Genomic DNA, 27689 nt, shown 5'->3' with positions numbered 1-27689 from the left:
TCGCGGATTAAGATGTTATTTACCGAGTGGTGGTATTGCTGCGACCGTTACAGGATCCCCGACTCACCCGATTCCACCCAAACGTTGGCCGGGTCGCACCACAGCTAGTCAATAGGGAAAAGACAAAGGCGACGAATGCAAAGAGGAAAACGAAGGCAAAGAAAGGTTTGGAAATACTACTGAATTTATTGACTATTTACACACAAGCAAAAAGAAAGCAGTCACGTTTATTTACAAGCACATAAGACGCCGGTGACACAGGGAAAATACTAGCTTACCTACAGTCTTAATTAACCCAGGACAGAACAAACAAAAGACACTGACTCACGCGGGGAATTGCAGGAATGGCAGGATGTGGATGGCTGGAGTTGAACGCTTGCTGGAGCCAACGCGGAGCTTGGCGGAGCTTTGGTGGGGGTGAACGCTTGGTGGAGCCAACGCGGAGCTTGGTGGAGCTTTGGTGGAGGTGAACGCTTGGTGGAGCCAACGCGGAGCTTGGTGGAGCCTTGGTGGAGGTGAACGCTTGGTGGAGCTCTGGTGTGACGGGTTCTCTCTCCTTCCCTCACAAGCTTCAGGACTCTTTCTTGATGACCAACTCTTTGTGACCAACTCTTTGTGACCAACTCTTCACGAACCCTCTACTGGCAACCGACTCCACTGACTGACTCTTCACCACTCTCCACTTGACGACCGACTCTCAACCAACTCAAAGTGCATCTCCTCTGGGAACACCCCCGCCGTGGGTTATATAGGCCCCGCCCCTTAACCTTTTCGAACCTCCCCCAAACGTTCTCTCCCCGCCCTCTCAAGCCAAACCCCTTGTTCATGGTTGGTCGAGTGGGGCTGGCTCACTCCTCCCCTCTCTGACGAGGTGGGGACCCGCCTTCCTTCCCCCAACCCTGCCTCGTGGTCAATGGCGGATGAAGGGAAAACCGCCCAACATGCAGTTGGCAATGCGAATTGCAATTGACGGAAAGGGGGGAATGGAAGTGTTGGGAGTGGGAATGAAGGGAATCTATCTCTTTCACTGGTGCAATGGAGTATTTCAATTAATGGAAGACACAGCCTTACACTAATACACATAATAAGGATATAACTGTCAAAAAAGATATATCGTGTCCTGCATGTATGTTTTATGGACTAACTACGGGAACGCCCTTTGACCTTTATACAACCACAAACGGAGGGAGGAGGGGTGATATTTTACAACAACCTTTTACAACAACATTTTACCACAACAATAAAATAAAAAAAACATTCTCATATCCACAACAATATGTAGGGGACTACCAACCAAAGGACACACATTGCAGAAAATGGTGGACCATCACATACAAGAACACCATACAGTTCATGACAGTGCCAAACTTAGTGTACAAGCTGTGTGTGCATACTGGGAGAAAGCACGAATTCCAGTGCAGAGAGTAGATTCCTGTGAGCGCCAACTTTTGAAGTTGTACGATGCCTACAAACTGGTAAAGAAAAATAGAACCAAGACATTCGAAAACTACAGAATGAAGGAGCAGATGTTCAAAGATGATCTTCAATCCCTCTTCGATATCTCACCAAATGATGCGCTTGAGAAAATGACGAATGAAGAAGACAAAGCATTCCTTATCATGCAGCGTGAGGATCCCTCAAGTTCACGTATGGGATCTGTGGACAACACTCTGGCAGTGAAGGAGAACAGAAAGCGTATCAGGCTTGAGAATTAAGATAAAAGAAAGAAGAAACATGCTGCTGAGACTCTAACAGCAATGCAATCTGTTCCATCAACATCGGCTGTGGTTGATGATGATGATGAGTCTGAGATTGAAAGCTCCGATTCAGGGGACAATGAATTCAAACTCCTAATTCCATCTTCTGCCAAACAGGCGAAAAAGGCTCCCATCAAGGTGCTCACTCCAGCAATAGTGGCAACTCTGGACAGAGTAAATCTCTCAGATCGGCGTGCTATGTTTGTGGCCAGTGCATCTCAGAGTCTGACAAAGAAGTATCACTGAGTTTTCTGGAAAAGGAGCCACACCTCTGGAACACAGACAACTCATACCAAGAGCTTTAGAAGAAGATACGCAGCATGAAGGTTATCAATGACTGTGCTGAGCGAGGTGTTGCTCTCATCCAAACTTTCCATGACACTGTGACCAAGAACGAAGAGCAGAAGCAATTTGTATTGAGAGTTGTGAAACTTCATCGTGAAAACTTTCCAGTGTCGACCAAAGCCATCTTGTCAAAGAAGTAGGCAATGTTTTGAAACACAAGTTTCTGAAAACAATGTTATGTAAAATCATTCAAATTATGTGTATTCTGATGTTTACTTTGTTTTAATTGTTCTGATAGATTTGTTTTATCGTCTCTGATAGATATTTTATATTTTCTGATGGATGGTTTTTTTTTTCCGATAAATGATTTATTGTCAAATTAATACATGAATGTTTAATATACTGTTTTGTTTTTAATCTAAATTTGACTATATGAATGAACATTGAACAATGAACAATGAACAATTGAACATACATGTACATTGTACAATGGTACATTGTACATAATTATTTATTAGTTTACAACCAAACAACAACAATAACAATAATAAATAATTTGAGTAATTGAAAATAGATAATTATCTATGAATTGATGTATGATGCTAAAAATTCTGTATCTTATTATTCATTAAAATTTGTCAACATTTTGAGCAACCTCTAAATATTGTCCAATCAAGCTCAAATTTTCACCACAAACTACTTTCTTCAATAGGAATACTGGCAGGCTTGTGGAGAAATGAAAATCCAATCTTCAAATTTTTGGACCACCCTAGTGTACGCGGTAACAATAATAATAACAACCAGAGCGAAGTCGATGGTGTGTCATCGCAAGTCCCCACGCTTCCCATCTAAAGCAAAGTTGAAAGATGGCAAACGGTTCCACCAGGAATGATCAAATATCAAAGTTTGAGTTAAATATTTTTTCCCATTTTGACCCCTGTGAGCTTAGCTGCCCCCTTGGGCATGAACCAGGGGTCAAATCCAAAACATCGTTAGATAATGTATGCGTCCCTCAATGTTTATTGCATACACAAGGTTTCATTTTAAAATGTTTTTAAAATGTGCCCATAATTGCATTTTTCAGTATTTGATCTTTTGATCCACTCCAGGGGGTGGGGTCAAAAATGACACTGCTCTTCACCATCTTGCCATGTGATCATAACTACCAAGTGTGGTGAATTTCTGCATCACAGTTTAGGAGGAGCTAACATGACAGACAGATGGACGGACGAACAGACAAACGGAGCCAATTGCAACCCCCCCCCCCCCTCCCCATTTTTTTTTCAAAAAGCATGAGATAATAATAAACTCCAGCAAAAGGATCAAGATTCCAGCCATACTGGCTTTGGAAGTCTAATAATGAAGTATCTGAAACCAAAGAACCATGAACATATGCAAGATAACCTTGTTCTGCAATCGTTCATATAATCTGCTATGAGGTGATGGTCAACAAACCTATAACTGTCCTCTGAGTGAGCTTGTAAAAGTAAACTAACATAAAGATAAGAATGGGAAATTTCCAAGGTGATTCAAGATCTACACTGCTGCTCTGTTAGGCCCTGCTGTCACTAAACGCAGAACGAAGTGCTGCAGGCTATGGATACCAGATTAACTTCGAGCGAGTGTAGTCACCATCGCAAATCCCCACACTTCCCACTTGAGTAAAGTTGAAAGATGGCAAAATGTTCTCTAACCCAATCACACAATCCATCCCCCACACCTCGCACACACAATCCTTTCCCTGCACTCCACACACTCAATCCTTCCCACACACCCCTCACATGCGATCCTTCTCCCACACTCCACACACTAAATCCTGTCATTGAAAGTCATGAGCGTGTTATGCGCAGCTGATAAAACGGTCTTTGGGTAGCATGGAGATTAAACAACGTGGAATTGATGAAATGTGGCAAAAGTACAGAAAGACAAATGCCTCGGAATTCTGACAAGGCCCAAAGCCTTAGAAGAGATGAGGCTTGAAGGTAACGGAATTTGGACTGATCACCCTATTTGTTGAACTTTCTATGAGACTACTAGTTTATATATCCATCAAGGATAGGTGATGGGAATATATAGGATATGTTGGGAGGGGAGGGACAGAGAACAACAACAACTGAGTGAAAAAATGTTGCCGGAAGTGCCGCCCACCTGAACGCCGTGATGTCATCCAGCATGAAGAACGCTTTCAGAAAAGTTTACTTTTTACTGGGCCGAATGGGATAAATGGAGTTGTATCTAAATTTATATCCTGTAAGTAGAATTGCAAGACCGACAAAGTTTGGTGGTAACCCATGAAGTCATGAGAGAGGTGATAGGAAACGGAAACAGACAGACACCACCCTTTTATTTATAAAGATTACACACTATGACGTACTCTCGTGGCCAAAAATATTGGCACCCTTGCACTTCTTTCAAATAATGCGCCATTTCTTCCAGAATATTGTTGAAATTAAAATATATTTTGGTATCCACAAATGTATTTCTTTGGTCTGCAGTGGAACAAAACAAAAAAGGCTGAAAAAATTACTAAATCTAAGCTTATTCAACACAGAAATCCTAAAATGGCCCAGACAATATTATTGGCACCTTTTAGAAGTTTTTTTGTTTTTTTTTGTACACAAGGACGAGGCTCGTGTAAGAGTATTAATCTCGTATTAATCACAAAAAAACAAACGGACATTAAAAAAACATATAACAAAGGTAGCGGGAGACAAGATGAGGAGAGAGAGGGAAGCACACACGTACAACAGTAGAGAACAGGGACACCGGGAGATCCGTAGGAGCGAGAGGGCGAAGGGGGGAGGAGGCATGCGAAGGGGGCGGGGGGAGATGGGAAAGGTACAAAACACATGGACACCGCCAGGACTTCAAGGAAAGAAGTCGGTATTTCAAAAAACTGGATCTGGGGTGAAATTAACAGGGGTAGAAAAGATCAAGGTTTTGGATGGGGGAAGATAAGAGATGGTGGTGAACAGCTGTTTTAAAGACCTGGAGTGAGGAGTGGGACTGAAGAGAGTGAGGGAGTTTGTTCCAGAGGTGGGAGAAAAGAGGAATGAAAGAGTGAAGATGAGCAGAGAGTCTTGATTGTGGCAGTTTCACCAAAAGAGGGTTGCTGGCAGATCTTGTGTGACCTGTAGGAATATTTGGGAGGCAGAGCACAGAGAGAGCTGGGCGAGCTAGGCCGGAGAGGAGTCGGTAGAAGACAGAAAGACCACCTACCTGTCTGCGGTGAGTGAGTGAAAGGCCCTCTGAGATGGCTTCATCGCAGGAGATTCCAGTGATTCTGAAAGCTTTGGTTTCAACAGCGTGAAGCCGAGCTAGGTGTGAGGCAGGAGCACCAGCCCAGAGGGGAGAACAATATTCCATTGAGCTGCGGATGAAAGCCTTGTATGTGGTGAGGAGCTCAAGTGTGCCAAGGAAGGACTTCGCACGATGGAGGATGCATAGTCGGTGACTGGCTTTGGGGGCCAGCTTGGAAATGTAGTTTTACCAGGAAAGATCATGGCAGATAGTGAGACCCAAAAGCTTGAGTAACAGAACTTCTTGGAGAGGATTGTTGAGAAGGTAGATGGGAGGGTTGTCCAGTCGATCTTTTCGTAGAGACAGAGTAAGAGTGTGACATTTGTCAGGATTGAAAGACATGTTCCACTTGTTTGACCAGTCTGTGATTTTGTCCAGTGATTTTGTGATTTTGCAAAGAGATAGAGCGGGTTTTCAAGAGAGTCGGAGAGATCATTGATGAAGACCAGAAAAAAGCACAGGGCCCAGAACACTGCCTTGGGGAATTCCCGCCTTAACAGGAAGGGGAGATGAGAGAAATCCATTCAGGGCCACACGTTGACTGCAACCAGTGAGGAAGTCGGCAAGCCATGCGTGTAGGTTTCCCTGGATACCATAGGAGGAGAGTTTGGTGAGCAGGGCGGGGTGCCACACCGTATCGAAGGCACAAGATATGTCAAGGGAGACAGCTCTGATTTCCTGTTTGGAATTGAGGATCTCCATCCATTGTTGAGACAGCAGAAGCAGCAAGTCCAGAGTAGAATGACCTGGTCTGAATCCAAATTGATGATCCAAGATCAAGCCATTGGAGAAGGGGAAGGATTTGATATCCGAAGCAATGATGGATTCCATGACTTTGCTGTTTTTGCACCTTTTTGTGAAAAGCTGTAATGTTGGCTGATTTCCAAGCTGATGGCAGATGACCTTGAGCAAAAGAGAGGGCGAAGAGGACAGAGAGAGGGTGTGAAAGAGCGGCAGAGCAGGATTTTAGGACTCGTGGGCTGATGCCATCTGGTCTCGTTGCAGAATTTCGAGGTTTGATAGAAACTTCTCCACTTTGTCAGGAGAGGACACAGAGTCCACGAGCAGCTGGGTTCGACTGGGTACAGTGGGTACAGAGAGAGATGGGTTTGGGACACAAGATTTTGAGGCAAACACAGAGTTGATGCATTCAGCTTTTTCACGTGCGGAGTCAGCTGTGTAGCCATTTGGGGTAAGGGAGGGGATGGAGGGGAAACAAACACCAGAAACAGATTTGACCAGACGCCACCAAAATTTGGAAGAGGGAGACAGGTTTGAGAGTTCAGTTTTGAGAGTAGAGAGATAGTGTTCCTGGCACACACTTGTTCCGGGCTTTGTGAAAGGAAATGTGATTGCCTTCCGTTGGTTGTTGAGAAATAATTAGATTTCTAGCAGGTGATTCTCCTTTACTTTGGAATTGAACTCGCCTATGGTGAGTTGAAGGTGCCTGCAATCTAAAAATCACTCATTCAACCAGTTTGAATCGAGAAAAGGAGGCATTCTGCTGTTTTGTGTGACTGTGTGTAATGCAATGAGCATGGAGAAAAGAAGGAAAACCAGAGAATTGTCTGAAGTGGTCAGACATAAGATTGTAGCCAAGCATGGTGGACAATCTCAAGGCTACAAATCCATCTCCAGAGACCTTGATGTTCCTGTGTCCACCATATGCAATGTTATCAGGAAATTTACGGCCAATGGCACTGTAGCCAACCTCCCTGGACGTGGCCGCAAGAGAAAACTTAATCGAAGATTGCAGCGAAGGATTGTTCAAATATTGGAGAAAGCACCTCGATCAACTGCCAAACAGATTCAAGTTCAGACACAAGATACGACAGTTTCAACTCGCACCACCCGTCGCCAACTCAATGAAAGGGGGTTTTATGGTAGGAGACACAGGAGGACCCCACTGCTGAGAAAGAAACAAAAGAAAGCCCGACTGGAGTTTGCCAAAACACACCTGAACTGGACAAGATCCTTCTGGGGGAATGTCCTGTGGACAGATGAGAGCAAATTCGAGCTTTTTGGTTACAGAAAACAAAATGAAGCCTTCAAAGAAAAGAACACCTTCCCTACAGTCAAACATGTAGGTTCAGTGATGTTTTGGGGTTGCTGGCTGCTTCTGGCACTGGGTGCCTTGAATGTGTGCATGGAATCATGAAATCAGGAGATTACCAAGGCATTTTGGACCGCAATGTTGAACCCAGTATCAGAAAGCTGGGTCTCCGTCAAAGGTCATGGGTCTTGCAGCAGGACAATGACCCCAAACAGACTTCAAAAAGCACCCAGGAATGGTTCAAGATAAAACGCTGGGGTGTTCTGAAGTGGCCAGCAATGAGTCCAGATCGAAATCCCATTGAACACCTGTGGGGAGATCTGGAAACAGCAGTTGGGAGAAGGCACCCTTCAAATCTGGGAGAAGTGAAGCAGTTTGCACAAGAAGAGCGGGCCAAACTGCCAGTAGAGAGGTGTAGGAATTTCATTCATAGCTATCGAAAGCGCTTGATTGCAGTTATTTTGTCCAAAGGCTGTGCTACCAAATATTAAGTTTGGGGTGTCAATAATTTTGTCAATGCCATTTCTTTTTATTTTCTGATTTAAAAGGATATATTAAGTTCTGAATCAAAAACAAAGGTTCTGTAATATTAACAGTGAAATAAAGAATTGTGGAGACCAAATACTTTTGTCAATTTCAACTTATTTCTTGACAAAATTGTGGGTTATTGCATTGGTGCCAATATTTTTGGCCACGACTGTATACTTTCATCTTCATATCCCTAGTCCCTATCTCCTGTACATCATACAGAAACATTTGCTCTTGATAATGATTATTACATTGATTATATACGGAACATGACACTGCCAGGCAGGCAGAGTAAAAAAAAAACTCACTCTACGCTTGTGAGATCAGTAGAGATTCCGTACAATTTGCCAAATTTGGAGTCAAAGTATTGCTAAACTGCAGGTTCATGTTCTCATTCACGTTCTACAGTGTTCAAAATATAACATTCAATTGAAAGTAAATAGTTCCTCGATCATAGACTGACATCTGCAGACAGACAGATAGACAGATATAATTAATCATTGAACCTGACCCAATCGCTTAACCCTGCTTTTCGCTTTGTGCGCACGGGCAATTATGTCAACTACTTGACCCAGTCATCGGTACAATTATGCTGAAAATTAACCATGTACCATTTCCACCAAAATATAACTATTTATAGGTTGGCCAGGATGGTTGATTAGTTTAAACTGCATGAACAAGCCTGTTGATTGTAGTGATGGCCTATTCATTTCATATGATTTGTATTTAAGATGAGAAAGGATGGTCTGGTATTGCTGAAGATGAGCGGAACTTGTGAGGAGACTGGTTTATTTAAAGGTGTGATTCTGTGATGGATATGCTTGCAGGGCTCTGCACTGACAGTGCAATGATGACAGCGGAAGAGAGCCAGTTGTTGGGTGGCACACATGCAGAGCAGCTGGCTACGGGGGACATTCTCACAGTGCCTAATCCCAGAGCTTTGCAAGAGCTGCTTCTGCAGTCCGGCTACAAGATAGTGCAGGAGAATGGTCAGAGGAAGTATGGAGGACCACCTCCAGAATGGAAAGGGGTGGCACCACAGCGGGGCTGTGAGGTCTTTGTGGGTAAAATCCCCCGAGATCTCTTTGAAGATGAGTTGGTGCCAGTTCTCGAGATGGCAGGTCGACTTTACGAACTACGTCTCATGATGGACTTTGATGGCAAAAACCGTGGTTACGCATTTGCCATGTACACCAACAAGCAGGTATACACTGAAAAACAATTACCACAAATAAAAATAACTTGTGCAATATTAGGTAGGATAGCAAACCTCTTCGTGTTTATGCTTCAATAGCTTATATTGGTATTTTTAATGGTGAACATCTGCTACCCTCCTGTCTGTGTGCACAGGATGCTCGTCGAGCTGTTCATGAACTTAATAACTATGAGGTGAGGCCTGGCCGCTTGCTCGGAATTTGCTCGAGTGTAGATAACTGTCGTCTCTTCATTGGAGGCATTCCTAAAACCAAAAAGAAAGAGGAGATCATGGAAGAAGTCTCCAAAGTGACCGAAGGAGTGGTAAATGTGATCGTCTACCCGAGCGCCACTGATAAGATGAAGAACCGTGGCTTTGCCTTTGTTGAGTATGAGAGTCATAGGGCTGCCGCCATGGCACGACGCAAACTCCTTCCAGGCCGTGTACAGTTGTGGGGACATCAGATTGCCGTCGACTGGGCTGAGCCAGAGTTAGATGTGGATGAAGATGTTATGGAAACCGTGAAGATCCTCTATGTGAGAAACCTTATGATCGATACCATGGAGGAGAGCATCCAGAGGGTATTCGGACAGTTCAAGCCAGGCGCTGTCGAACGCGTTAAGAAGATTCGAGACTATGCATTTGTGCATTTCTCAACCCGTGATGATGCGCTTGAAGCCATGAGGAAACTTGATGGTACGGAGCTTGACGGGGCATGCCTTGAGGTGACCCTGGCAAAGCCCGTGGATAAGGAACAGTATCAGCGACATCAGAAAGCTGCTAAGGGCACAGGCAGCGCATTGCAACCAAGCTACATATATCCGTACGATACTACTGGGTTGACCTACTACAGTTACGGTCTTTGTAACACTGCGGTTGGTCCTAACCGAGAATATTTCATCAAAGGTCAGTTGTAAAGAGTATTTTATCATCATAATATGCCAAATTACAGGTTTATTTATTGTTAATTTGATTGGCACACTCCTGTGAAAGGAAAAACTACGACTTCACAGTCACAAACACAAAGCGCTGATGTTCAGAGGTCACCAGTGCTAGATGATGTTGAAATGCCAGTGGCCGTGTCTGTGGACATTTAATTATTAAAGAAAGGCAGTGCTGAGTTCTTCACATATTACATGGGATTTATATTCTAAAATGTATCCTATATTGGTAAAAGGTATACATTTGGGAATAATAACATTCTTTCTTATTGCAGGCCATCGGGGTCGTGGCCGAGGTCCAATAGGCCGGGCCGGTTTGCGTGGAACACATTTGGGTGGCTACAGCGCGGGTCGCGGGATCTACAGCCGATACCACGAAGGGAAGGGAAAGATTGGAGAAAGGCCTCTGGAAATCTCTGCAATGCACGGTCTCACTACTGAACTACAGGGGATGGGGGGGCTGACTTTCAAGCCCCAGCAAGGTAAAGACCTAATGGGGAGGAGATGGGAACACCGATGGGGTGCGGTACGGAGTAATGGATCGATGTCGATAAATGATGTCATAAGACACGATGGAGGTACTTAAAAGCTGCACATGAAAAAGTAACCAACTATTTTAGTCTTTCCTTTTATCCGGTTTATTATTTTCCTCATCTGCCTTCTCCACTTCTGCCTCAATCTCATATAATGGCATCGCAGCGGCATTTTGAGAGGTGTATAATTGGAATGTGCTTGCGAGTCCATTCCACCTTATTAAGAAATAGTAGAATTTGATGAGCAGTGCTGCTAAAAGGGAACGGCCAAACAAACAACGGCAGGTTTTCTTCTATTGGTCTTTCATTGATCATGCAAGACCCTTTAATACAAGCTCAAGCACCACTAATATGATGGGGACCAAATGTACACTAGTTGGACAGGAGGAGAGGGGCCGTCCAGATATTACATCATTTTCTTTGGCAATTTTAGACCCCCCACCGTCTTCCCAAAGCTTAGCCAACTACCCACTCACACCCTCACAACACTGGGTAGTGCAAGGTCAACCATCAACACACACCCTCACAACACTGGGTAGTGCAAGGTCAACCATCAACACACACCCTCACAACACTGCATAGTGCTAGATCAACCACCCACCTACACACAAGACCCCATAATGTTGGGCCAATCACGCACCCCCACGTGTTACATAATATACGGACGGCTCCAGATTAGTAAAAATCAGGGGTAGATATGGAAGATACAATGATAGTCGTTAGCTGTTATCTAAGAGACACTGGAGGCAGGAATGGAAGTTTTCTCGGTTGAGGATAATCACATGAAATACATAAAAATTAAAAACTTCAATGAGCAGCTCCATTTAAATAGCATAGACCAGATCTCGGAATACTGAGATACTGTATTCGATATGAATGCAACAACTGCATCCTTTATGTTGAAGCCGTCATACAACCCTTAAAAGCTCCCACTGCCCCATGAGATTTGCTAGAAATCTGATGCGAATCTCGTGTTTTTTTTGACAAGGGAGACTTCCGGTTTACTGACTGTGCTCGATATATCGGCTTTCGGTCCCAAACTCGGTCCCAACGAGTATGAAAGCGATAAGACTGCATATGTTTGGGTTTGTGTATATACTTTGAATCACGTTTTAAGTACAAACTCGTAGTTTGTGGTATTATCTACAAGAGTACTCCACGTCCGTGGACGGAAGATAACAACGTTGGTACGTGGATGTTGGTCATATTCACAAAGCACAAGTCATGGTGGAGACGCAGGGCCAGCCGCTCTACCGAAGTCCCGGAGCGGTCTAACGGACGACCTGTTCCCATAGGCCACGATGCTGCAGGAACGTCATAATGGATAGCGAGGGCCCGGGCAAAGGGTACGAAACGCCGCACGAACACGCCACCCTTCATAGAAAATCAGCCATAAATGGCAGAAATGATTAACCTCACAATCATCTCCACAATCAGCTAATGCCTTGCTCACGAGTTAATTATTATCCGCAGCAGAAAAGTACATTTACTGAACATGTTTCTTTATGGAATGAAATCATCGGGCAATCACAAAGCACTCCATTGATCCTCAACTTTTGCCAAACGCAATGACAAAAAATAATTCCAGGTGAAAGCTCGGATTGTCAGCAAAATTGCGTGGAAAATTAGTTGCTGCTTGTACCCACTGAAACCTTCGACGTGAAGTGTCTTCGGGTTTTTAATTATATGTTTTTTAATGGCAAGTTGCGCTTGGAGCGAAGCACCAGAGAAATCCTGATTTTTTTTTATTTATGAAACCATGATCACTTACCGAATCTGTGGCAAATGAAGGCTAACCCGAAATGATTGGTGAAGGAAATTTGGTTGTTATTTATATCACATGTGATTTGGTGGCAGGTATAAGGTCTCCGGGTCGGTGCGTACCTCGTTGCGATCCAGGCTCCGATGATGAAAATGAAATCACAACTTAACGAAGGCTATGTTGTTAGATTTTGTGGTATTTTCAGGATATAATGATGTCTTACTGTTGTTTAGTATTTTTCTGTGCAACGTTTGTTCTCTCCCTTATCTTCCCCCATTAATTTTTTTCGTTTTCTTTTTCATATGTATGTAATACGTAGATGCTCCCTTCAACAATAGCAGAATAAGTCTTATTAACCCTTGCGTTACCTTGGCAAAGAAGTTTGGGCTGGAAAAAATGGAGTCCAAACTTCTCTAAAATGGAGTTCTGGAGGAAAAAGTGGGATACCACGGCCTCTGGAAAGCAGTTCCATACACATGGGAGAAGCGAGGTACAAAATAGTTGAGGGGTGCAGTTAGCTTTGGATTTTGGAAGTTTAACCAGGAAGGCGTCAGGAAGGGCATCCGGCCGTAAAACATTGCTTCAAAAAGGGGACCAAAAAAAAAACAACAACAACAACCATGGTTCCCGAAAAAGGCCAACCCCCGCTTTGCGGTGAAAAATGGCCTCTAAAGGTGGTTTTTTTTTTTTATAACCAGGAAGGGGTTATGGAATATCGTGTACATCCTGGAGTTACTGAGGAGGACTGGAAGGCTAAGAAAGGAGCTTGACTGAAGTGGCAGTGTAAAAATGAGAGGGGCCACCAACAAGCCTTGGCAAAGAAGTTTGGGCTGGAAAAAATGGAGTCCAAACTTCTCTAAAATGGAGTTCTGGAGGAAAAAGTGGGATACCACGGCCTCTGGAAAGCAGTTCCATACACATGGGAGAAGCGAGGTACAAAATAGTTGAGGGGTGCAGTTAGCTTTGGATTTTGGAAGTTTAACCAGGAAGGGGTTATGGAATATCATGTACATCCTGGAGTTACTGAGGAGGATTGGAAGGCTAAGAAAGGAGCTTGACTGAAGTGGCAGTGTAAAAATGAGAGGGGCCACCAACAAGCCAGTGGTCTTGTCCTTCGGTCTCATCACGGATGATTCCAATAATGTTGAAAGCTTTATATTTCAAAGTTTCCAGGAGACATAGATGTGATGCTGGGGTACTAAAACTAGGGGAGAGCCATAATCCATTGAGCCATGGATAAATACCATGTAGGCCGAGGAGTTCTGGTTTACCAAGGACACCTCCACCATCCCAAGGACAAGCATTCCTCAGTTCTAATGCATTAACAAAAACATGGCACGGAGACATTATCATTTCAAAACACATTTCTCATTGGATAAAAAAGTTAAGATTCTTCTGTTGATGACTTCACAGTAAAGCGCATTAGTCAATCAGTCAAAAAAGGAAGGTTCTAGGAAAAAATATTTTTGGAAACCAGAACCAAATTGTTTTTTTTTGTAAACGCAGTAACACAAAGTAAACACAAGCATGAAGTTGTAAACAAAACAAAGCTTACCACGAATAATTAATCGCAACCAATCTTACCCTACAACCACCTCACTCTAATTACTGCCCCACTTCCCCCATTGATTGATTTTATCTTAAAACTCGAGCAACCAGTTTTAGCACTCAGGCTTTCAAGCCTTGCTTCAGAGCAATTAATCGCCGCTCCTCTTGGTTATCCAAAGTGTAAGTCACTCGTCCCCTCGTCACACTCCACTTACATCCGTCACACTTAGCCTCTCCACTCCCACCCCACACTCCATTTTTTTTTTGTCTTACAGAGACATGATGTTAGAGTACAAGTGATGACATCATACAGGATTTGTTCTTAAGGGGGTGGGGTACAAAGCAGTTGTAGAAATAAAAGAAGGAGCCAGACGTACATGAAACATGATTTTTTGGCCTTGTGTCATTAAGCTGTAATTATTATTTTTTACGATTTGGTGGAGTGTGCTGATTCACACGTGTGCAGATTAATGAATCTTTACTGCATGTCTGCCTGAAACCCATAAACTCTTGGGAGAAATTAATTTTTTTTTTTCAAAGTTTTATAAATCCCTGTCTGAGGTTTAACTTGAGTGCGCATTCGAACTTTTTTAATCAACTGAGGGTTTGACATGTGCCTGTCACAGCTGCAGTAACCTTAGCAGCACTCGGCGCTCAGTACCCTGCGCTGCTGCCAGCAAAATTTGGAGAGGATGCACGCACGCGCACGCCCGAGATTGCGGTCCCCTTCGCCATACCGCAAGAGCTGTCCAACACCACATCTCTCTTCTCTTCTGTCACTACGTCGCAACCCTTACAGGTATCTACAACATGCCACCTGCATCTATGACTGGGAGAGGCCTGCACTAACGAGATCACCATATAGTGGAAATAGTATTACACAACAGCTTTCATTTTCAGAAGAAAATATCTGCTCATCATATAGGATAATGTTGCTCCGATTTTCCCCAGAAACGAGAGCCGTATTTTCGCTAATTGGAAGATTTCTGCTTATCTTGTATACCAATTGTTCATTTAAGTACATAAATGAAAAAGCAATTTAGGAAGAGGGAATTGCAACTGATATCACTATGCTGCCTGCTTTCCTTGCGCAAATGGTGAATATCAAACTCGCCAAATTTCCAATAATAAGTGACATGATGGGTGAACTAGACGAAGTCCAAGCAAAGCAACACCAGCTCTGAATCGGGCAGTCACTGTGCTTCAGGCCGAGCTGCTTTCAGAATACATTTCTGCACAGGTAGAGACTTGGCCCACAGCTCGTAATTATAGTACCTGTCTCGATACATATGGAAAATTATACATGGCCCCTTTTGGGCGGTGGTATGGTAATGCCCAGTGAAGATCTTATCCTTTCATACGATAACCCTCGGCAGAGGACCATCCCCTGGAACATTTATCGCCGCACCATTAACATAGTTCGAGTTGAGCAGATAGGGTATACAAACAGGCCTTCAAAGGCAGATTATATTAGGGTAGTCCCTGCCATTCCTATCTCCACTTTGGAAATGTCACATTTGCATTATTGATGCATCTTATTGACATTAAAGACCCCAGAGTACCTTTTACAAATAGTAGGCCATTGTGAGCCAGTACACTGAACAAATTCCAAATTCCTGCCCTACTGACTGCTGAGAAAGCAATGGCAAACCAGGAAGTGTATTCTCTGCCACAAAAATGATATTGAAACATGAGCGCCGAGGCCCCTAGGCCTGTTGATCCTCCATCGCAGACGAGAGTATAGTACCCGACGATAACGATGGTGATGAAGTTAACTCATAGTGCCCATCCATGGCGAACATCTTTGATAATAAAAGGCAGTGTCCGTCCGTCTGTCTGTCTGTCCCCTCCATAACTCCAAAACAATGAAACCTAGCGGCCCCAAACTTTACATGCATACACCTGGACCTCCAACAGATTGAAATGATGAAAACTAGCTGTTTGGGTGTGTTATAACACCCTTTTTGAAGATGATTAACGAGGTGCTCATAGGAAAAAACCCGAAAAAGCCTTACCAATATGGCGGCCCACCTCGCTGGGTTCTTAAGCCGCCATTTTGTTTTGGCCTATTCAAACATGCCTTGCCTTGGAAACACAATCGGTTAAACATTACATAACTGAAGCATATCATCAAAACCTGGATTCGGATATGAGGATTGGATGCTGTAGACTAAATAAATGTCCAAATCTGGAGTGAACTCTGACAAAATTTACCATATCTAGTGATTTTTATAACGAAGTGTACATATTCATTTATTTAAGCAAGGCTGTCATTCTCCTTCTGTTGTTAGTTGTTTTGTTTTTTAACTTAAGAATAATTTTTAACTTAATTCATATTTACATGAGAAAGGGAGTCACTCCACTGTACCCACAATCTGTTTTTAAAATTCCTTGGCCATTTCAACCAGAAGTGATCAGCTTTCTGTCGCTTGCCAAGCCAGGTGTTCCTTATCACCCATTTCGTTGGAGTGCTTGCTGGAGTGCTTAAGCCATTTGGCGAGGGCGCAACAAATGAAGTCAGAAATACCTGTGTACTTAATTAATTAGTCACAAGGCCGGGGATGTTTGGGTGTGTTATAACACCCTTTTTGAATATGATTAAAGAGGTGAACCACCACTTAGTGAACACTATTCAGGCTGCTTTTGCAAGTCATGGCGTTACAGTAGACAGAGCTGCATTTTTGTTATTACGTACCCATTTTTTATTGACGAACATTTTTGTGCGATATACCCTCCACTCCTTCTCCCTACCATCCCTCCCCCCCCTTCCCACCTCTCCCTCCTCTTCATATTCCCGTCAGGAAGATACTCATTGTTACCTGGCAACGCCAGGTACTTTTTCTAGTCATCAAAAAATAAACCCCTTTATGAATATTTCATCCTCTTTTGCGGCGAGATGTTGTTTTTTTTGTGTGTGTGTGTGTGTACAAGCTCGAGGCTCGTGTAAGAGCTAAAATTAATCACATAAAAACAAACTGACACATAAAACATAAGATAAAGGGAGCGGGAGACAAGGTGGGGAGAGAGAGAGAGAGAGGGAAGCACACAAGCACAACAGTAGAGAAGAGGGACATTGGGAGATCTGTGGGAGGGAGAGGGCTTGGGGAGAGCAGGCATGGGAAGGGGGGGGGGGGGGGGTGGGAGACGTATAAAACACATGGACACTGCTAGTACTTCCAAGAAAAAAGTCGGTATTTCAAAAAAGTGGAACTGCCGTGAATTAGCGGGGGTAGAAAACATCAAGGTTTTGGACGGGGGAAGATAAGAGATGGTGGTGAACAGCTGTTTTAAAGACCTGGAGGGTGGAGTGGGATTGAAGAGAGTGAGGGAGTTTGTTCCAGAGGCGGGAGAAAAGGAGAATGAAAGAGTGAAGGTGAGCAGAGAGTCTTGATTTTGGCAGTTTCACCAAAAGAGGATTGCAGGCAAATCTTGTGCGACCTGTAGGAATATTTGGGGGACAGAGCCCAGAGAGAGCTGGGGGAGCAAGGCCGGAGAGGAGTCCGTAGAAGACAGAAAGACCACCAACCTGCCTGCGATGAGTGAAAGGCCCTCGGAGTTAACTTCATCGTGGGAGATTCCAATAATTCTGAAAGCTTTGGTTTCAAATAGGAATCTAGTTGATCTGTTGTAAAATGTTCCATATCTAATAAAACTGTTGATCTAGGAATCCTGGAATCCACTGAGCACAAAAAAACACGGCTGGATATTTGATGAATCGGAACAAATACATCACCGGTTGTGTGGCTTTTCATAAGGGGAAGGGAAGACGATTTCAAATGCCAGAAGCTTCTCACATTGTAATGTATTCCACATTTCCACCATGAGAATACCGTGGTTCCTCATCAATGTGGTTTACTACTAAAGTGTGGTGAGGGCATAGAGACGAGATAGAAACTAGGTTTGAGGAGGGGGAGAGGGAGGTTGGGCATTTCATGATAAGCATCCCTGCTTTTGTGGCCTCTGTACATAATGGGTAGACCAGGCAAATGCTGAGAAGAGGTATTTCAGGAATTTCTAGTGGAATGCAGGCTGGGCCAGCATGAATCACCTGCTTATCCCAAGCACACGCACTTATAAAAACCCTTTTTACAAATAAAGACATGTAAAGGACAGTAGATATGGACTTGGACTTTAAGAAATATCTGGCACACCGTACAGGATAGCAATCTTTGAACTCATCATGGTGTTTAGGGCCTGGTCATGATTATTTAGATTAAGGTGATGTCCTCAATCTCAAAACTTAAGATTATTGCCAATCTCACAGAAACATATCCCCAGTTATAGATCGCGGTGACAGAATGCACTCTTCAGGGAGGAAAGATGCAACGTACGGAACTTTGCTCTGATTCCAAACTCCGGGCGATGCCTTCCAAGGTGGTTGTGTCCGATCATGTCCAACTATTCATTAGCGATAACAATTCCGATGCTGTTGTGAAAGTTAACCACCTTGCATTAGATTCTTCTTCATCAATGACTTGTCGGGATTGTGCAATGCATGGCGATAAATATGACAATTTATTTTTACAAAAACAAACTTCAATTCGACAATGTCATACAAGGACCCAACTTCCACATTCTCTTCAATCCCATTCTTCCCCCATTGGGAAGAATGACATTGAAGACACCTCCACTCATTCATTTTCTCCTTTTTTCCTCACCTCCACTCAAACTGCTCACCTCCACTCATTCATTCCTCTTTTTCCCCACCTGTGCAACCAACTTCCACATTCTCTCCGATCGCATTCTTCCCTCCAAGTCTTCAAGACAGCTGTTCGTAGCCATCTTAAATCGTCCCCAATCAAAAACCATATTTTCTATCCTTGTCAACCCTTCCCCCCCCCCCTCCCCCCATCTCCGCTTCCCTACCCCAATTCCTCCTCCATTCAAACTTTCAGTTTCTTATCATCTCCCTGCCCCCCCCATTCCTCCCCTCACGCATTGTTTGTCCAAGTCTTTCTCTATCTTGGCCTTCAACTCTGCTGTTGGGGTTCCCCCTCTCCCTACTGTTCCTTTTGCGTCCTGATCCGTTCAGTGCACTAGCTCTTCCACGAGCCTTGACTATGTATACAAAAACGGGTTATGTCCACACACCATAGAGATTCCTCTCTGCAGTGAATATGGTGCAGGGCACATCATAACTTTACGATGTGAATACTATGTCTGTGTTTAATACAAAACAAGCCTGGATGTATATTTTCATCCATTTTATATTGTATACTATAGTGTTATACATTATGTGAATATTAACACTTGAACAGAAACAAAATAGGTAACTCCCTTATCTTATTATAATGGAGCAAACACATATGGTTATGTATGTACGTATGTATGTATGCATGCACGTATGTATGTATTAGGTGTACCGGAAAGTAATGCCGTTTTTTAAGCTGTGTATTCCTCTTTGAAAAACGACATGACTTTCCGGCACACCTAATATATTTGTGACCAAAAGATCTTCTTCTTCATACCGTACTCGCAAGCCGTTCGCTTTGGCTTTGCGAATGAACCAAACCATTTCATGTAAATAGAGGGGGGGGATATAATTTTAGATATATATATAGTACGGGCACGCCCTAGTATATATAAAACCGAAAAACACGGTCTGTGAAGCCATGAGGCGGTGAAGCCGTGTGACTATGTATCTATGAATTACGTAATGATTAAACATCGGTTGCATCTTGTCTATTAATTAGGTGCTGTTGGAATATACCCTTCGACCCTCGAGACTGCCGACACCCCAAAGACCCAGAGGACCCAAAATAACCCAAAGACCCAAAATACCACCAATACCCCACCCATAAAGACCCTTAAAGACCAAGAGGACCCAAAATAACCCAAAGACCCTTAAAGATCCTGAAGACCCGAAATACCCCAAAGACCCTTAAAGCCCCCAAAGACCCAAAATACCCCGAAGACCCAAAAGATTCAAAAGACACCAAAGACCCTAAAATATTCTAAAAGACCCTGAAGACCCAAAAGCCCCAAACACCCAAAAGACCCTGAAAACTCTTAAAGACCCTGAGAACCCAAAATACTCAAAAGACCCTGAAAGACACAGATAACCCAAAATACCCAGAGGACCCAAATGACCCTAAAACCCCAAAGACTCAAAAGACCAAAATGACACAAAACCCCAAAGACCATTAAAGATCACAGACACCCTTAAGAACCCAAAGGCCCATAAGATGCTTTAGACCCATTAGACCAGCTTGGATCCTTCACCATTTAGAGCTTTAGACCACTTTTTATTTTTATTTGTAATAAAGTGCTACCTAACACTTTAAACATGAAAACATGCACAGACACATAAAACATACAATTAAAGGAGCGGGAGACAAGAGGGGGAGAGAGAGAAAAGCACTTGGACTTCGGTAGATCTGATCTGTGGAAGGGAGAGCACAGGGAGGGGGGGGGGGGGTGGGGGGGGGATACACGGTATAAAGCAGATGCACACAACTAGGAATTTTAGGAATTAAGTCGGAGACTGAAAAAGGTGAATTTGGGGTGTTTTAATGTGGGTAGAGAAGACAAGAGATGGTGGTGAACAGCTGTTTTAAAGACCTGGAGGGAGGAGAGGGATTGAAGAGTGTGGGAGTTTGTTCCAGAGTTGGGAGAAAAGTTTGTTCCAGAGGCTTGAGCCTTTTTAGATTTCAAATAAATAATATCGCTAATACTACAAATACATTTGTACAAAAAAATGTTTGTATTATGATTGTTGTAAATCATGACAACACAGCAACTCACGTACAGTCATTATCCTCAATTAATACAAGCCCGTGCCTCTGTAGCGACGTTTGGTGTAATTAATACACGTACTCAGTTTTCAATGGAGTGTAATCAATAGCACACAGGTTTCAATGGCATCTGATTAATAGACGTACTGTACTCATGTTTCAATAGCGTGTAATTAATCGACATACTCTGGTTTTAAATTGACGTAATTAATCAACGTAGTCAGGTTTCAATATTATGTAATTAATAGACATACTCAGGATTCAATAGTATGTAATTAATAGATGGACTGTGCTCATGTTTCAATAGTATGTAATTAATAGACGTACTGTACTCATGTTTCAATAGTATGTAATTAATAGACGTACTGTACTCATGTTTCAATAGTATGTAATTAATAGACGTACTGTACTAATGTTTCAATGGTATGTAATTAATAGACGTATTCAGTTTTCAATAGCATGTAATCAATAGCCACACAGGTTTCAATGGTGTGTAATTAATAGACGTACTGTACTCGTTTCAATGGTATGTAATTAATAGACGTACTGTACTCATGTTTCAATGGTATGTAATTAATATACGTACTGTACTCATGTTTCAATGGTATGTAATTAATAGACGTATTCAGGTTTCAATGGTATCTTTTTTATTATAATGGTATAAACGTATTTGGTTATGTATGTATATTTGTGACCAAAACGTCTTTTTCTTCTTCAAATTTTCTTTACCAAATTCTGCCATCTTGTTTATATATAGAAAGCTAACCGAAGAAACCCATTCATGACTTACCTGTATTCATCAGCGCTATTTTTTTTTGTTACTTTGACCTGATTAATCGAGATTGAGATATGAGCAAAAGAAAATATACGACGTAAAAACTCGCCCAGAAGTCTAAGGTAAGCGGTTAATTATTTTTGATTTTCTTTTCTCCCCCTACCTCCCATGAAGATCTTACCCTTTGTCTAACGTTTTAAATCCCTCCCCCCCACCCCCCACCCCCCCCCGAAACAAAAAATTCCTTAATAATTTCCTTCGCTCCTCGCAGTCCCCACCCACGACCACATGCATGTTGTCTCACCACGCCCCCTTTATCTCCTTTTTCTTCTGGCTCTCCAGCCGATGCCTTTCCAATTCTAGTTTCCCACCACACTCATTCAACCCTTTCTCCTTCTTTCTCAAATCCACATCCTCACTTCAGGGATTTTTCCCAGATTGTTTTTCACAGTTTTGTTTAAATTTTATTTAAATCTGTTTAAACTTTCCCCTGCAGTGTTTTATTCAGTAGTATATTACAACACGCTGTTTTTCTTCCTACTCAAAAATCTTTTTTCAATTTCCTAATCAAATCATTCCATTTAAAAAAAAACAATTCAATTTCTTACAGTTCTTCCTTTCTACATTATCTAAAATCACCTGCATTCCACCCCTCCTCTATCGTTTTCAAATGGATCTCTGACTTGAAAATCACAATAAACCCAGTTTGTAATAAATGTTCGTTTGTCCTTAATCGTCTAACTTTCGAAACTCCGCCCCACACAACTCCCCTCCAAAACTCCCTCCTTACCTCTCCCTTTCAATTCTCCCTCCTTGCCCCTCCCCTCCTAAAATCCCCCTCCCCACCCCTTCAAATCTCCCCTCACCCTCCCTTCTAAATTCCGCCCCCACCCCTCCCATTGTAATCTCCCCTCTGACCATCTTTCTCCAATTCTCCCCTCTCCCCCCTCCTCCTCAAAGCTGCCTCCTCCCACTTCCATCTCATACCTCCACCTCCGCCAACGTTCTACTTTGCTCTGCCCTCCCTCAAACAACACCTCCCTGTGCCGCATCCCATCACCATCAAACCTTTTGTCCTCCTAATCCTTCCCTTTCTCCTAGCTCTTCTGCAATCTGACACACTATCAACAACTCTCCCTAGCTCCCCCTCTCACCCCTCATCTTACCATACCCCTCCCCTCCCCTGTCATGTACCAGATGCTCCCCCTCCCTCTTCTTTAATGGTATGGACCTCAAACATCTGGGGCCTTCATTCAAACTTGATTGATCCCTCCATACAGGTTGCTTCTGACAAACCAGACTTAATCTGCTTAACAGAAACTTTCCTCCTTCAAGATGTCTCTGATTACTTAATATCTCTTCCTGGTTACTCCCTCCTCTTGTATGATAGACCTGAGCCTCGTCCTGGTGGTGGGGTGGCTATCTTTAGCAAAAACTCTCTTCCTCACTCTCCTTGCACTGCCCTCTCTCCACCCCACCCCCAAGAGTACCTCTGGCTACGGCTTCCCCTCCATTCCCACCTTTTGTTCATATGTGTTCTGTACCGTCCTCCAAACAGTGATGACTCCATTTACATCTCGCTGTCTGACAATATGGACCAACTTCTATCCACTCATCCCAACTCTCACTTCCTCATATATGGCGACTTCAACTGTCATCCTGCCAGCTGGTTGGGTGGGTGTGGGTACCTCTCTCACCAGCCACGGCACCTCAGCAAAGGACTTCTGCAACCAACTGACACAATCTGTCAATTTCCCAACCCAGATCTCAGTCAACGGAGCAACTTCTCTTCTAGACTTGATTATGACAAACTTCCCTGCAAATGTCTGCTGCTCTTCTTCTGCTCCAATCGGTTCATCTGATCATGTGCTTGTTAAAGTGGACATCTCTCTGGCCATTATCAGAGAGCCTCCTCAGCGTCGACGAGTCTGGCATTTCACTCAGGGTGACTGGCACGCTCTTCAAGCACCCATCAATCATCTGGACTGGTCTCCCATCTCTACTGCCTCTGACATCAACTCATCCTGGGAATTCTTCCAAAGCAAACTGCTCTCTCTCATGCACAGATTTATCCCATCTTGTCTTCAGTTGTCATACCCTTCCTCCCGTCCATGGTACACTGAATCTTGTGGTGAGGCAGTTGCCCTGAAACAATTGCCTTTGCCTCTTGGAAGGCTAATCCAACTGAAGGCAATCTCAGTTCCTTCCACCAAGCTCGGAACAAGTGTGTGTCTACCCTCAGTAGAGCCAGGAAACACTATCTCTTGACTGTCAAGGCTGAAATCTCAAACCTGTCTCCCTCCTCCAAATCCTGGTGGCGTGTGGTCAAATGTGTTTCTGGTGTTTGTGTCGTGGGTTTGAATCCCTTTCCCAGGAATAAGCACCTTGTTAAACTCGGACAGCGTACAAGAGGTTTATTATAGATAAGAATACATGCATGGAAGACGCTGGCGTGGCGTGTAAGCTAGTAAAACCACACCACAGTGACATCATGTTCCTCACACAGCCGGCCCCAACATCTCAGCCAGCCACGACCCGTAGTTGGCTTAATATACTTTCCTCTGGGACAAAGGAACTCAAAACAACATCCCATGATCATATCCCTTCCGAAGGATACAGACTGCCACCTCGAAGAGAAATTGTACGAAGTTGACAAGGCATGTCTCATTCGGAAAGAATGCTTCGCCAAGGCCAATCATGGGATATTTGTGTGAACAGTTTTTCAAAGTCCGACAACCAGCCGCCAGGGAAATGGGTTACAGTGTCTTCAGCCTGGAACATTACTGCCCCCGTCAGGATGGGGATTGAATGAAATCCCCTTCATTTGTTCCCCCTCCATCCCCTTCCTTACCTCAAATGGCTATACAGCTGACACCGCACGTAACAAAGCCGAAAGCCTGAACTCTGTGTTTGCCTCAAAATCTTGTGTCCCAAACCAATCTCTGTCTGTTCCCACCTTACCCAGTCGTACCAGCTGCTCCTGGACTCCTCTCCTGACAGCCCTTCTCTCCTGACAAGGTGGAGAAGTTTCTGTGAAACCTTGACGCTGATTCTGCAACTGGACCAGACGGCATCAGCCCACGGGTCCAAAAATCCTGCTCTGCCGCTCTATCTCACCCTCTCTCTGTTCTCTTCACCCTCTCTTTTGCGCAAGGTCATCTGCCATCAGCTTGGAAATCAGCCAACATTACTGCTTTACACAAAAAATGTGCAAAAACAGATCCTTCAACTACACACCAATCAGCCTGCTCCCAATAATCAGCAAGGTCATGGAATTAATCATTGCTTCTGACATCAAATCCTTCCTCTTCTCCAATGGCTTGATCTCTGATCATCAATTTGGATTCAGACAAGGTCATTCTACTCTGGACATGCTGCTTCTGCTGTCTTAACAATGGATAGAGGTCCTCAATGCCAAACAGGAAATCAGAGCCGTCTCCCTTGACATATCTCGTGCCTTCGTTACGGTGTGGCACCCCGCCCTGCTCACCAAACTCTCCTCCTATGGTATCCATGGAAACCTCCACGCATGGCTTGCCGACTTCCTCACTGGTTGCAGTCAACGTGTGGCCCTGAATGGAATTCTCTCATCTCCCCTTCCTGTTCAGGCTGGAGTTCCTCAAGGCAGTGTTATGGGCCCTGTGCTTTTTCTGGTCTTCATTGATGATCTCTCCGACCCTCTGGAAAATCCTCTCGATCTCTTTGCTGATGACTCCACTCTCTGCCGCTCCATATCTCAACCCTCAGATCGGCAGGCAGCAGTCTCTTCACTCTCTGCAGACCTGGACAATATCTCAAACTGGTCAAACAAGTGGAACATGTCTTTCAATCCTGACAAATCTCACTCTCACTTTGTCTCTCTCTGAAAAGGCCGTATGGACAAACCTCCCATCTACTTTCTGAACAATCCTCTTGAAGAAGTTATTTCACTCAATCTTTTGGGTCTCACTGTCTGCCATGATCTTTCCTGGAAAAAACACATTTCCAAGCCAGTCTCCAAAGCCAGTCACCGACTGGGCATCCTCCGTCGTTCGAAGTCCTTTCTGGGCACTTCTGAACTCCCCACCACATGCAAAGTTTTCATCCACAGCTCAATGGAATACTGCTCTCCCTTCTGGCCTCGTGCTCCTGCCCCACACCAAGCTTGGCTTCACATGGTTGAAACCAAAGCATTCAGACTCATTGGTATCTCCCACATTGAAGCTGATTCTGAGGGCCTCTCACTGCAGGCAGGTTGGTGGTCTTTCTGTCTTCTACCGACTCCTCTCCGGCCTTGCTCTCCCTGTCCCCCCTTGCGCCCCCTGTCTGTGCTCTGCCCCCCAAATATTCCTGCAGAATGCACAAGATCTGCCAGCAACCCTCTTCTGGTGAAACTGCCAAAACCAAGACTCTTTGCTCACCTTCACTCTTTCATTCCTCTTTTCTCCCACCTCTGGAACAAACTCCCACACTCTCTTCAATCCCACTCCTCCCTCAAGGTGTTTAAAACAGCTGTTCACCACCATCTCTTATCTTGCCCCATCCAAAACCTTGATCTTTTCTACCCCGTTAAAACACCCCAAACACCCTTTCAATCCACAACTTCTTTCCTAAAATTTCTAGAAGTGTTCATTTGCTTTATACCGTGTACCACTCCTCCCCCAGCCCTCCGCCTTCCACAGATCTACCAACGTCCCTGTTCTCTGCTGTTGTTGTGCTTGTGTGCTCCCCTCTCTTTCCCCCTGTTTTCTTCCGCTGCCTTCATTGTATGTTTTATGTGTCTGTGCATGTTTTCATGTTCAATGTATTTGCTGTTACACGAGCCTCGATTCTGTATACCATAGAATAAATAATAAATAAAAAAATTTATATATATATATATATATATATATATATATATATATATATATATATATATATATAGATATTGGGGGCACACATCTACTTTGTGAGGCTGACAGTTCTAATTTCCCATCCAGTTTTTGATAAATTTGTGTTGACTATCAAATTCCGCCATGTTCTTTATATAAAGCTAAGTGTAAGGAACACATCCGTGATGTACCTGTATTCGTCAGCACTAAGATTTTTGTTATTTTGACTTCATTAAAAGGCAACGGTAAACGGTGTATTGGGGGTAGGGTGTGTTGGGGGTACGTCTGCTATGTGAGGCTGGAATTTCAGCCTTCATACCCAGTTTTTGATAAATTTGTGTTGACGTCTTTTCACCTCTAACTGATCATTTAAAATAAACATAAATTTGTGCTCAGTTCCTTTTTATTTATATGTATTGGGTTCTGGTTTACAGTATATATTCAAACAGAGCACAATATATATTTGGCCAACCTCTCCTGCCATCCCTAACGTTGCGACAGTGACATACTTGATGACGATGATTATTATTATTTGTCGTGAAAATCAAGCTCAGACACGACTTGACCTCTGGGTAGGTTTAATATCATTTAGATCTGAAGTACATCCTGTAAAAATACATTCATGCAACAGGCATTAAAATCAGAGTATTTCATGAGCAATGGTCGATTCAATATGGCAATGGTCCAATAGAGAGGACAGTCAGCGCAGCATTTAGGGGCGTACATACCATTCAAACTACAGGACTATGTCACAGTGAGTTCCGCTGGAGTGTCCGTGCGCCCCGGTTGTCCCGGGTCTTATAGACGCCCCTTTTGAAGCGAGCACACCCTGGGTTCACCTTGGTATAATTTCACTACATTATTATTGTTATTATTATTCATATACCACATTACGAGCATAACCAACCCAGGTTAATTTATTCCAGGTATAAATAATTGTGTTCGACCTGCTTTTACTACTGTTCAGGGTGTTGGCGATAACTGCTTACTACAAGGTACTTGGCAGGCCTGCTGGATAACTGTTTATCACCTTGATAATCGACTAGAAGAGGCTCAGTCCCCTCAAACCTCTGGGTCTCACCATCAGTCATGGCATCTCTTGGGCATACCTCCAAAGCCAGACGCGCACTGGGCACCCTCTATCATACAAAGTACTTCCTTGGCAAATCTGAACTTCTCATGATGTACAAGGCCTTTGTCTGTAACTGAATGGAACATTGCTCTCCCCTATGGGCTGGGACTCCTGCTTCACATTTTTCACTCCTGGATGCTGTGGAATGCAAAACGATCCACATCAATGGCATCTTCAACAAATAAACAGAAGAATGAGGCCTTTTAATCTTTCATTGTAGACAGGTTGTTGGCCTTTGATTTCCATAATCTTCTGTTTTGTGCACCACCCACCACACTTGCATGGTGTGTCGAGCT

The 27689-nt window shown here is 43.6% G+C and overlaps 1 protein-coding gene across 1 annotated transcript in view; it reads left to right on the top strand.

Moving 5' to 3' along the window:
• Positions 1-27689, top strand: part of LOC137437696 (RNA-binding protein 47) — a 76461-nt gene that overhangs the window by 45038 nt on the left and 3734 nt on the right. Inside the window, exons 3-6 of the mRNA XM_068132216.2 lie at positions 8751-9127; positions 9274-10024; positions 10335-10541; positions 14529-14701. Coding sequence (XP_067988317.1) covers positions 8771-9127; positions 9274-10024; positions 10335-10541; positions 14529-14701 — 1488 coding nt within the window. The 5' untranslated portion in view covers positions 8751-8770. The remainder of the gene's footprint in view (positions 1-8750; positions 9128-9273; positions 10025-10334; positions 10542-14528; positions 14702-27689) is intronic.

Source organism: Myxine glutinosa, chromosome 12, assembly GCF_964187855.1.
Source record: "Myxine glutinosa chromosome 12, kmMyxGlut1.1, whole genome shotgun sequence".
Taxonomy (NCBI): Eukaryota; Metazoa; Chordata; class Myxini; order Myxiniformes; family Myxinidae; genus Myxine; species Myxine glutinosa.
Note: the sequence above shows the minus strand (reverse complement) of the source record. Positions and strands in the feature narration are given on the sequence as shown.